General features: G+C 28.4%; 1 protein-coding gene across 1 annotated transcript; it reads right to left on the reverse strand.

Annotated features, from left to right (window-relative positions):
• Nucleotides 1-257: 257 nt before the first annotated feature.
• LOC114176628 (glycine-rich protein) lies at nucleotides 258-1034 on the reverse strand. The gene has a single exon (XM_028061727.2). The coding sequence runs from the start codon at nucleotides 934-936 to the stop codon at nucleotides 526-528; it is 411 nt and encodes a 136-aa protein (XP_027917528.1). The 5' UTR covers nucleotides 937-1034; the 3' UTR covers nucleotides 258-525.
• Nucleotides 1035-13811: the final 12777 nt, after the last annotated feature.

The raw sequence follows: 13811 nt of genomic DNA on the forward strand, positions 1-13811 counted from the left end.
ATAGTCTAATTTAGAACCAATTATATAATACCTCTATCTCTAATTAAAATTTATATATGTTTTAAAATTATATCTATAGTAAAATTAATTTCCTTTAAAGTGTGAGTTCTGAAAAGTTTTCATAATATTATATTTTATGTTAAAATCCTTATTTAATATATACTAATGAAAATGAGACAAAATTGCAATACTAAGGATCGGTTGAGATCAAGAGAGCTTAATGATCCTTAAAAATGAAAATTAAGTGTATCTATTAATTAATCTAAAAACTATTTTATTATAAAGTAAAATATTAAGTTCACACTAATGATGATTGGACAAGCACTACAAATTTTAGCCATACTTAATAAGTAACAGGTCTGTTACTTCAATATGACACGTATATATTGAACATAGCAGTAACAACAGACAAAAAAAGAAAAAGAAAAGACAGACACATGCAAAGGAGACATAAGCTTATTTTTTTGACACTAACATGTTCCTTTCACCATCTCATATACTTAACTCTCATGCATCAGCATCACTTTACTTTCCGTTACCACCGTAAGATCCTGAACCTGCACGAGACCCTGCGTATGAACCTGCTTCAGACCCCGCTCTGGAGGACCCTGACCCAGCACGGGACCCTGCATAGGAACCAGCTTCGGAACCTGCTCCGGACCCTGATCCTGATGAAGAAGAAGAAGAACCAGAACTTGAATAAGATGAAGAGCCGGAGCCAGAACCAGAACCAGAGCCAGAGCCCGAGCCTGCACCTGCACCAGAACCACCACCACCACCGAGGCCAATTCCAACCCCAGCACCCACCCCAATTCCCAACCCACCAAGGTCCAACCCCAGGTCCTTTCTTGCCACTCTACTTTCACACACTATGCCATTGATTGCAACAACCAAAGCAACAAGAGCCAAAACCCTCGTAGTCATAGCAGAAGCCATTGCCAATGCCAAGGATCAATATAAAAAGTTCACAACTAATGAAAAACTAGGGTTGATGAGTTAGCTTAAGTGGTTGATAATTTTTGTGTGAAGAGGCTATGAGGATGCATGCTATTTATAGTTGAGAAGAGGCTATGAGGATTCAAGCACGTGTAAAAGCATGAGGCGTGCGTAGTAGGACATTACGAAGTGGGGGTGTCACTTGCAGCCTTTGTCCCAGAAAATGTTTGCACCATTTTTCATTTCATTATATTTTTGGTACAAGTGGACTTCTATCATCCACATATTTTTCAATTCAATCAAATCATTATAACCATTTTCCTTACTAAAATTAAGATTAATTTATGCTACCCTAAAGTTCTTTTCATAAAAACGCGTAACTAAATAATCATATTATGTATAATAAACCTAATTGTCGAAGTGGAAGTGGAAAGCTGTAGCAGAAAGACAAATATGCAGTTTATAATTATGATATGATGAGGCCATTAACAGCAGCAAATCCCACTCACTTAAGCACAATGATTCGCGGGATGTATGATTGGCACGGAATTCAATTTGTCAGGGATAAGTTTTCCTAATAGCAAAACCACTAAAACATGTTGGAGATATAAAACATACGAGGAGAACAATCTAGAAAAGCAGCCAATAACCTTTATCTCATAACTACATAAAATTCTTCAAAATCTTTTATTCAAGTTCGGATGGACTAAAGTTTTTCGTTTGTCTCAAACCCATGCCATTGCTAATGAATTGAATGTGTACATATATTTGTTAATTTAAAAATAAAAATTGAAATGTTTTAATTATGATATATTTTTTAAGCATTAAAATTCCATATAAAAGATGGATAAGAGAAAGTATTTTCAAAAAGATAAAGAGTAAAAATAAAGTCAGAATAAACATAAATCTAAGGTTTGAATTGATAAATTGTTTTCTATAATTACAAGTATAATACGTGAATTACGCACTAAGCTTGTTCTTTTTTTCATGGTAGAAAGTAGAAAAGATAGATGCTCTTTGTAGTTACTTAGAAACCTTTTATTCCCATGGCAGATACAAGGACAAGAGTAAGCAAAGAAGGTGCAATACTATTTTTGTGTTGTATGTTATATCAATTGTCCTGTAATGGAGGTTAAGTGGGTCAGATTACAATAGAATCGTGGCATTTTGCCTGTTACACTTTTAAGTAAAAATAATCTTGAATAAAAGTTATAACTTTTGGCCTAATAATAAACACTTTGTCCTAACACTTTGGTATGGTAAAACTTTTTTATTTTACAAATCAGACTATAGACTATAGTGTTATTTGCTTTTAGAATAAGATAAATGACTCACTAATACGCCTTCCACTATATTTTAATGTTAAAGTTGAAATAGTATTATACAAATTGAGTAATGCTGGTAAAGTATTATCTTGACAATCTAGTCACATAATCTACTAAATTTGAAGAACGTGATGAAGTTATATCACATTTAGTTCTTGTAGTTTTCACTTTATATCATGATAGTAATTTTTTATTAATTATTGTAAGTTTTAATATCTTTTTTATTTTTTAGTCATATTTTATGTAAGTTATTGTTAAAACAGATCTGTCTAATACTCAACCAAGAAATAGTTATTGAATCTTTCACTTATTTTAATTGAATATTGAAAGTTTCTTTAACCCTTATGACCCAATTGACCAGTTTTATAGTTATGTGATAATAGATTGTGTAAAGCAATTAAGAAAGGCATAAGAGATGAGAGAAACAAAGAACACAACAATTTATACTACGTCCAGTCTTCTCCTAAGTAACCCACTTAGGAAGATTCCAGTAAATCAATAGAGATTCAAGAATTACAAGAGCATCTATATAATTCAAGACCCTAAAGACTAAGGAGTTTGATCTACAAATCAAGAACTCCCCTAGATGCAATGCATCCACACAATTGCACATAGACCTTCACTTCACACAGTGAATCAACTGTAAACAAAAATACAATAGAAAAGAACCAAGGAAAGAATACACCTAGTAGTTGTGCAGATTTGTCACTTGATTCCTAGATTCAAGCTTGATCCACCAAGGTTGAATCCACCATCAATCTTCTTGAAGGCTCACTTGAATGATCTCTCAAGAATGCACAAGAACTTTGTAGATCTCAGAAAGACAGTCTCTCAAAATGTTTCTCTGGAATTCAATAATTTTTCTCTCTGTCTAAACTGATTTCAGAAAACAACTTTTGTAAAGAGTTCTTGCTGCAGTTATTAATAGATTAGGAATTTGACCTAATAGATTATCGTGAGTGTATTTTCACTGCATTAGTGCAATGCTCTCAAGCTGACAACACCCAATTTCGTCCGGGTAAATAAATTTATTTTCAAAAAAAAATAAAAAAAATAAAAAAATGTGAACTTCTTCAAAGATTTTCAAACTTTAATTTTAGAAAACAAAAAGAGAGATGGACAAAAAAGAAAAAAAAAAGGAATAAAGAGGGAAGAGTCCAATTTGTTATTAATTATCGCACTCCTTCTCATGAGCCCAACAACTCAACCTGCTTTCTACCCTTGTTCCTGGAAGTGATATGATTCTAATCATTAGAAGAAATATTTCTTCAAATGATTATAATGAATATTATTAATTTTATTAATTAGAATTGATTTTGTGCTCTGATTTGTTAATGGTTAGAATCAATATTACTAATTTGGGATTGATTATGTGCTCTGATTTACTATGATTTGATTCTCATAATGTGTTGCTATCATAACCAATTTCTTCCTTATATTGTTCATTACAATTAAGACTGAGATTGCATTGATATTGTAAGGTGCGAGTATAAATACGCACTCTATCATGATCGAAAAAAAAATTCTCTACACTTTTCTAATTCTTTCCCATCACCACTCCCACACACACCTTTTTTATCTCTCTTTCCAAAAAAAAATATATTGAAGGAGGTAGAAAAAAATAGAAGAAAACATTCTCTACTTACTCTCTCATTACCACGCACACAAACGCATCTCATTTTTATCTCTCTTGAAAAGAAAAAAAACACAAAAATATTAGAAAATGAGGCAATTTTTTTTTAATTTTCATTATTTTTTTAAAATCATAAAAAAATATTTTTTCCCATTTCTTTGGGGTCTGTTCGATCGTTTGCGTTGCATGACACCCATTTTAGACTTTCGTTCATTTTTTTTTTCTAAAAAATATATACCAACCTAAGAATAAAAAAATAACTGTCTTTGTTTACAGTTTAATATCTATTTGGCTGCTCTCGTCGCAATGACACTCACATTCACTTTTAAAAAACTAAAAAAGTATTAAAAATTTATAAATGATTAAAAAAAAGATTAGAAAAAAGAATTTGTTTCAAGTGTCTAACCGGCCGCTTGTGTCACATGACACCAATTTTAAAATAATACTAAAATTTAAATAAAAAGGTTTTCAAAATTATAAAATAAATTAAATCATTTTTCAAATAATTTTCCAAATAGTTTTTCATAAAGAACTACGTAACCCTGATTTTCTACTCACATGGAAATACGTAGGAGCGAGGATTAATCTTCGTCGGGCCCAAAAAATCAAAAAAATATTTTTGTTTCTTTTGTAAATTCATTTATTATTATTTTTGGGAAAAAATAATTATTTTGAAAACCACATCATTTTGTACATTTAATTAAAGGTACCGTCTTAGGACGGACGTTGTGGGGTGCTAATACATTCCCCACGCGTAACCGACTCCCGGACCCAGAATCTGGTTTTTCGCATACCTTGTTTTATCTTTTTTGGTTTTTCCTTAGTTTTTCAAAATAAACTAGGGTGGCGACTCCAAACTTTGTTTTTTTTTTTTTCAAATTTTATTTTTTTGGTTCGTCGTTCCGTCACGATTTTAGTTATGACAGATGACAACACAATATAAGGAAGATGGTTAAGTAGCTAATCTATTTACGAATCACATTCAAGAGTTTGATAGTTGATACAATTTAATGCAAGCTTGTTTTACAAGTAATTTTTGACCTACAACATCTAATGCACAAACTAAGAAAGCAGGACTAATCCTAAACTAGTAATTCACATGATGCGTAGCCTTGGACATCATTAAAACTATCTTCATTTGAGTTGAAATAGCTTCCCCTTTCAACAGCTATATTATCAAGTTTTGTTTTAGTTTATATGAGTTTTATTACGTCACATTATTTTTAAATTTTAAATATATTTGTATAATTTATATTTATATACTTTAATATGTATAAAATATTTTTTTATTTATATAATCAGAGACTTATTTAACATTCGTAATGTTATTTAAGGTTTAACGTTTTTCTAAGATTCATGTATATTTGAATGAAAATTTCTTTTATTATTTATTTACATATTTACCTACACAACTCGGTTACTCATTGTTTCTTTTATCTCACACTGATTGTCATTAATCATCCTCAACGAATATCTATTAATTACCATTAACTTCAAAATTATAAAGATAGCATAATTGCATCCATTTAAATTTTTATTTTTTTATTTTTATGGAAGGGAAGAGAGAAAAAGGTGATGGATTCCATCTCCAATAATTTAAACAAACAAGATTGGCTTGATGAGTTTGGAATACAGGATGAAAGAAGTTATGGATTCAACTCTTCCCATTAACAAAAATTAATAACTAAAATTTGTAAATAAAAAGAAAACTTAATTTAAAGCTTGAAAAGAATGTATCCCGAACTTTTTCCTATTCTTCCTATAAACTTTTAGGTTTAAATACATTTTTCGTCCTCATTTTTGTAGTATTTGTTACGGATGATCCTCATTTTAACAAAATGTTTAAAATGGTCCTCATTTTTATCGGAATGTTTAAGTCAGTAAAGGAGCACTGTATAGGTGACACTGTTTGTATTACGTTGCATTGGGATGTGTTACGTGTACTGTACATATGGTTCCATTACTTATTTAAACGGCGTCACAGAAAAGGACCAAATAAAATACGAATTGCGAAAATAAGGACCACTTTAAACATTCTGTAAAAATGATGACCATTTTAAACATTCTGTCAAAATAAAGACCATCCACAACAAACACTACAAGAATGAGAACGAAAAATGTATTTACGGCAAACTTTTAATATTAATAAAGTCAACAATGACTAATAATATTCCACTTGAGTATTGTAGGAATTGTCATTACAATTGGTATTGTTTATAATACATTTATTTAAAAAATAATAGGCATATTATCTTGTAATAGAAAATTGTTAGATATTTGTATTAAATTATACTTTAAGAATACAACATCTCATTCACATATCCATTATTTTTCTTGATCTGTTTTGTCCTCGTATCACTCATCCCATACATTTCCCTTTTTTTTTCCTGCATATTTACTAGCACATGGTGTGCATGCAATAATTTTCTATTTTGGAACTGTTTTTACTACTACGTTTTTATAAATACTAAAATATATACTCAAGTAAGTCCACAAATAAACTAATAAAATTTTATTTTAAATTTAAATTGGTCGTATATGATAGATGATATTCTTTTACTAGGATAGTTCATCGAGGAAAGACGTGAGAAATACCAGACAAGCCAATCGAAATATGAACGAATTAACCATCTATGTAATTCTGCTAATGTAAAAAAAAAAAACAATTAACTTTAGTCTATAGCTTAAAATAAAGGTTAAAATCTTATTTTGTTCATCTGATCTTTATGAAAAATTTAATTAGATCCCTCATTTTTATTTAATTCAATTTAATCTTTTAATTTTTAGAAATGATTTAATTAGATCATTTTTGTTATATAGATGTTTAAATATTTTTTATAATTTATACATTAAATCATTTAAAAGGACTAAATTGAATCAAATAAAAATTAGAGATCTAATTAATTTTATTTTTTAAAGAATTAGAAAATTAAAAGAATATTTTAACCTAAAATAAAAGAATTCATTGACATCAATAATTACTATTTGACAACTTACTAAGGATAAATTATCCTAACAAAACTAAACTATTGTATTTGTAAAACAATGAAACGAAAGATATTGAATGATAATGTTAAATGGAAGTAAGAACTTTTTAAGTATCAAAGTATAATTGTCCACATTAAAATGATACTATATATCATAAGTGATAGAGTTGACGAATATATCATAAATGATAGAGTTGAAAAGAAAGATACCATAAGTGATAAAGTTGGAAAGAGAGAAATAATAAATATATACTATAAGAGATAGAGTTGACAGAAAAAGAAATAATAAATATATATTATAAGTGATACAGTTGACAAGAAAAAAAAAGGTGATCATAAAAATATTTTATAAATTTATGAAAAAGATAAAAATATGATTCGTGTTTTTGATAATATATATATATATATATATATATATATATATATATATATATATATATATATATATCATTCTATTAGTCATTCAAAAGAATAAAAATAAAAAAATAATTAAAATGTATAATATAATCTATAACAATATATAAAAAGAATTTTCTCTTTTGTCACATCTCAAAATACTAATTTTACCCTTTAAAATATAATTATTTATTAAATTTTAAAAATTAACCGTTACTTTTACAAACTCTTTAATAAAATCGTTTATATATGCTCTTCTTTTTTATCCAATTTATCAACAATTATTCTCTCATATTTTCTAATATATTTTACTTTATTTTTAATAAATATAATTTTATTTTAGATACTAACTTAATAACATTACATTATCATTACCTACTAATATAATATCACGTATATTTAAAAAATGCGTATACACATATACGACAGTGTCTCTGTGTACGTTAGTTAAGGATAATGATATTTTGACACTCAAATATAATTTACTTTTTAGTATCTTTTATTTACTTTTTTTTCTTTACAAATATAAAAATATATTTTTCTATGATCATTTTACTCTTAAACAAGTCATCGGTGTCAAATAATTATTTTTCTTATAAACAATGAAAGTGCCTATCTAAGAAAAAAAAGCATATGACCGGTGACTAATGAATCCAATTTGGACATTGATTTGTAGTTGGCTAGAAAACCATTTTTAAACCCTCTCCTAAGAATAATGTTATGAGAAATTCTTATGCAAGTTGGATAGTATATAAGAAAGAAACGGATAATAATATTTTGACTACTAAATTTTGATAACTTTATTTTATAATATGAAATGTCATTTTTTAAATAATTTTTGAATATTAAAGTTGAAAAAATAAAATACTATTTAAAAAATATCACTTAAGATAGTAAAAAAAAAATTATCAAAATTTAGTAGTGAACAAATTTTTCAAAAGAAAATTATTATAAAAAAGAAAAGCATTGTGGGAATGATGATAGCTCGTGCTCACCTATAACCGGCCATGAGGTGGCCACATACAGAAATGAAATTACTTTAATGGGCAAAACACAGTCAACAACAAAACAGGCTTTCATCCTCCACTATGAGAGTGGCCATAATGGGAAGCTATTGCATTGGCACTTGCCCTCATACATGTGATGTGCAAGACGCTTAATCTTTTGGAAAATAACTGTTTTGATTATTTGATAAATTTTATTTATATATTTAAGTGTCATTTTTTAATTGATTTTTTATTTTTTTTATTTTTAATATTTAAAAATTACTTAAAAAATGATACATTATATTATAAAAAAAATTGTTAAAATTTAGTGTTCAAACTATCGAAATCAAGAATGCCACGCCATCTTTCCCGCTTTCTACCCTCAATGATAAAATTATGTATTCACTTGTTCACACTATCATACCCACCCTCTTGCCATTGTCACTACGGCACTAGCTAGTAGTAACTACTCACCAATTATAAATACTCCACAATCCTTGAAGGCCTCTTCAGAGTTACTTTTCTTCATTCTTACTCTTGCACACTACATTACACACAAATGGCCGCATCTTGGTCGTCTTGTCTGCTTGCACTGAGTGGCGAGGAAGGCCTTGGGCCTTGGTGGAATTGGAGTTGGAATTGGCCTTGGTGGTGGCTCCGGTTCCAGTTCTAGCTCTGCCTCAAATTCAGCATCTTCATCTTCCAGTTCTGGCTCTGGTGGTGGTGGCGATTAAGGAATTAGTGGTCTACTGAAATGAAAGAAAATATGGCGTTAAGTGTTTTTAGTTTGTGTACGTAGTTTGCAGCAATATGTTTTTAATAAAAAAGTGAATTAATTTCAGTTTGAAACAGTTTCTATGTTTTGTTACTCCAACTCTCTTTATCCCTTTCCTTTCTACTTCTAATATGTAACGTCTAATTATTCATATATAATTAAATCAAATTTTAAATTTTTAACTATTTTTTCCAATTTCAGTAATTCGGGTATAAAAAATTTATTTGTTACTTTATTTTATAATCTTGTTTTGAAAAATTATTACAGAAAAAAAAATCAAGTAAAATATATTTTCTATTTTTATAAAAAAATTGACATAATTTAAATATGGTTGGTAAAATTTTTAAATTTGGATAATTAGAATCATCCACGGTAAAATAATAATGCTGAAAGTTTAAATTACTTTTCTCTTAAATATCCAACAGAATTATTAATTATTAACGAGTGACAAATTTAGTAAAAAGTCACAATAAATATTATCGTCTTTATTCATATGTTTTGAAATTTAATAGTTGATTGAGTTTTATCTCTAAAAAAAACTATTTTTTGAATACCCACTCTTTTTCTTACCCAAAACACAAGTTCACAACTAATTTAATATATTTTATCAAAACATAAATTGAATTAAAAATTAGTAAAACAAATGAAAGATGCTTGTATAAAGCAAGAAATTGTTGATTCATATTCTCTGCATAATTATCTAATGTTATATTATTAATGTATTTTAATTAACATGAATTAAATATTTTTTAGAATTCGAAATATAAGATATGACTAGGTTAGGTTGAGTAAAACTTGTTGTAGAAAATATTAAATGTCCAATTGCTTACGTAAAAGTATGTTGTGAGAATTAGAGATGTCAAAACAAGTAATCGGTTTGATCCGGTTCGACCCATCACGGGTTGATTACTTAGTGAGTCAACTCAACTAGACTTACTTATTAGCGAGCCAAACAAATTCGAACTCGATCTGGTTCACCATGAGTTGGTGGGTTAAATGGGTTGGTTCACAGGTTTACTTATTAAAAAAAATACAATTTTTTTATTTTTTTCAGTCAAAACTAAAGTAAAATTATAATTAAAATCTAAATAAACTTTAATACAATCCAAATAAAAAAGAGAATCGCAAAAATACAAATTATCTATGTGTTGGCTAAAAAAACAACCCAACATAGCCAAAATGCAAAACTTAACTTAATAAAAAACACTTGTGTGACCCTTTATATGCGAGTTGGTGAGCCAACCCGGCTCATCACGGATTCAACCTGAGTGAGCCGGAATCTACGTGAGCCGGGTCAAAAATCAACCCGTATTAAAATTTATAAAAGTATTTCAATCTAACCCGAACCCGTGATGAGCCAGATTGGCTCGCGAGTTCCAACCTATTTTGACAGCTCTAGAATCAAACTATGATAGTTGAATTATTACAATTTTGAATAGAAAAAATTACACCTAAACTATCAATAATAATTATATTTATAACCTTCCATTTTTCTTTTAATAGTCAAAATCACAAGACAACAAATAACATTTCATCCAAATACATTTTTGAATTCAATTATATAAGTCGGATAATTATTCTGGGTTTTGAGTATACATTTAAATATTTCATCAAATTATTACACAGTTGTTGTCCAAAAATTAGTATAAATATAGAAAATTAAAATCAAAATAACAACCTAGAAAAAGAGAAAAAAAAAGATACACATAAGTTTTTGACAGGTAAAACAATAAACTTTGATTTCTTTATAACTTTTTTCATAAAATTTCCAATGAGGTGATCTTTTAACCTAAACCTAGGTTTTTATTTTTTAAGAAAAAAATTGTTCAACTAAAAGAAAATATAGTCTATTTAAGGATCGAAGTTGAATCCTTTCATACAACAAATGATACTCAAATATCAAAATGGAAGGACTCAATATGATATATTTCTATACACTACTAGAAATAAGTGTTTTAGCGACCAACATTAGTGGTCACTATCTGCGACCGAATTAGTCACCAAATTATATTTATTGTAATCTGCGACCAATATAGCGACAAATAATTATGCTACTTAAATAAATTTAGTCAACGACTAAAATAGCGACCACAACTTTAAGTTGCAAAAATTTAGTTGCTAAAGCGATGACTATATTTATACAAATGGACGTAGAATTTTTAGCAACGACATTTGCAACTGAAATAAAAAATGTATTAGCGATCGAAAACATGATGGTCACTAAATATGTATTACATGAAGATTAGCGACTGAAAAATATTTGGTCGCTAAATATAATCTTTTTAATGCCTGAATTGGTGATTGAAAGTGCATTGATCGCTAAATATGGATAGTTTTATCGTTAGCAACCGAAAACTTGGAGGTCAGTAAATATTTATTACATGGTGAATAGCGAATGAAAATTATTTGGTTGCTAAATATAGTCTTTTAAATGTTTGAATCAGTTACTGAAAATGTTGTGGTCGTTAAATATGGATAACATTGTAATTAACGACCAAATTTGTTAGTCGCTAAATTCAATATTTTTTCAAAATTTCATTAGTTGTTAGTGTTTGGAGTTTGAAATTTAGGGATTAGGGTTACATGACTTAAGATTAGGGTTTAAAGTTAAATATTATATTAAGATCCGAAAATTTAATGGTTGCTAAATACGTATAATTTGTTGATGCTTACTTTCTTTGGTTAATAACAAAATTTAATATTAATTGGATTAAACTATAATTAATATGATAAATTTTATATCATCATTTAATATAAATTGTGATTACTAAAATTTTTTACTTTTGCAATTTGTTACTACTTACAGAAAAACATGTTCCCACTTAAACAAAACTTAAATTTTCATGGTTAACGTCAATTTCTATTCTTTAAATTTGATCAAAGGATTGAAAAAATGTGAAATTTGAAAATCCTAAATTTGTTTACGTCTGTATGACATTAATGGTTCCAATTCCACATGCCATGGATACATATGCATTGCATAATTAAAGAAATATGAATGGAGATCGAAAGAAGTCTAGAGTCGACAAAGAAAATAATGATTTAAGATTTAAAGTTTATAAAAAGTAACTATGAATCAATTTATTTGTGTTAACATATATAAGATGAATTGTATATATTTGATTTTCTCTATCTAAACATTTTAATACATGAATCTAAGCATATTAACATGTAAATCTAAGTCATTTACCTCAATTTAAGCATTCTATTTTAGCTTTTATAAAAATCTTAGTTTTCCTAACTTGAAATACGATTAGTGACTAGGATATCCTGTTACTCTTCAGACATAATTCATTCTTCTCTATTTGAGCAAGCATTAATGATTATTAGAGTGTTATGATACCAACCAATAATAAGTCTTGGTGTCCTTGCATACATTAAATATTACTCCTCATTAAATATTACTCCTCAGAATTTCTCGAAATTCCCCAAATCATATCACATTCCACACTTAAGATAAATTCACATAAATATATACACATACATTTCAAGTTCCAGTAACAACTAATGCAATATCAGATCCTCTAAAATGAAAGGGAATTATTTTATCCAAGTCTTGGTCGAGTCACTCAACAAGCACATTTTCACGATAGGCAAGAGGTGTACTCTCGACCAACGATTGCTTTCCCAACGAATTGACCACTAGGACTCCAGTGAAATAATTCCCTCATAATTTAACTAGTGAGTAGGACTCATCCAGCGACGCTTAAAACTAGTGAGCCCCTGATCCGTAACTCGCCCATCGAGCTCGTGCTCGCCCAACGACTCATGAATTAGTGAGCCATCTTTTTTACAGCTCGCCGAGCGACCCTACTCAACCAACGAGTCTGCATAATTCTGTTGATCAGAATTCTGCATAATTTGTGTGAATTCTAAACCTACATAATGGTGCATTTAAGAGTCCAGATGCTTTGCTACTAGAGACTTTCACAAATATTCCATTCATACCAAAGTCTCAGTTACAACAACATGCAATAAAAACTTTAAAAATATTGCCAATTTCACAAGCTCAACTTAAAATCAACAATCAAATTTGAAATCAATTCCTATACAGTCCATGTCACAATCAAACTAAGCAATTAACACCAAAATCAACATGCACACCAACTAAACAACTTCAAATTAGTTTTTTACCTGAATATATATTTCAGATGACTTAAAGTGTATTGAAATGCCCTTTTTGTGTCAAAGCTCACAACTCAACCTAAGAGCAGTACAAATATGATCAAGGAACATCATTAGAATCACTGATCAATAAAGAATCCTAAAGAAAACTCAAAAATCACATGCGTCTTATAATTGATCACATGTAAAGCTAAAAATAATTGACAGATAAAAAGAGTAAAAAATCAACGTACTCCATGGAAGAAACTGATCGAATATGAGAGCGTTCTACAAGAGTCACCGTAATAGTCTCTGATCGTCAAACAAATAAATGCATGAATGCAATAAGATACTATAGAGAGAAAGGAGAGATATGTCCTAAAACTATTTTCTAGAAAAATAGAATATTTTTAGTAAGATATTTTTATGAAATTTTAATTTATATAAAAACTTTTATTATTAAAATATTAATAGGATCCCATTATTTAAAATAACTAACACTCGTAACACAATATTTTTTAGGTTCTCATACATAAGAATATAAAATTTGAATAAAAATGCAGATAAATAAAAAAGAAAAAGAAAACGAAAGAAATTTTGCTATAATACATTAATCTCATAAAAATATATAATTATATATTCAAGAGAGTTTAGAGATCACCATCACAA

The sequence above is a fragment of the Vigna unguiculata genome, chromosome 3 (assembly GCF_037176805.1).
Source record: "Vigna unguiculata cultivar grain cowpea cultivar isolate G323 ecotype 2 chromosome 3, ASM3717680v1, whole genome shotgun sequence".
Taxonomy (NCBI): domain Eukaryota; kingdom Viridiplantae; phylum Streptophyta; class Magnoliopsida; order Fabales; family Fabaceae; genus Vigna; species Vigna unguiculata.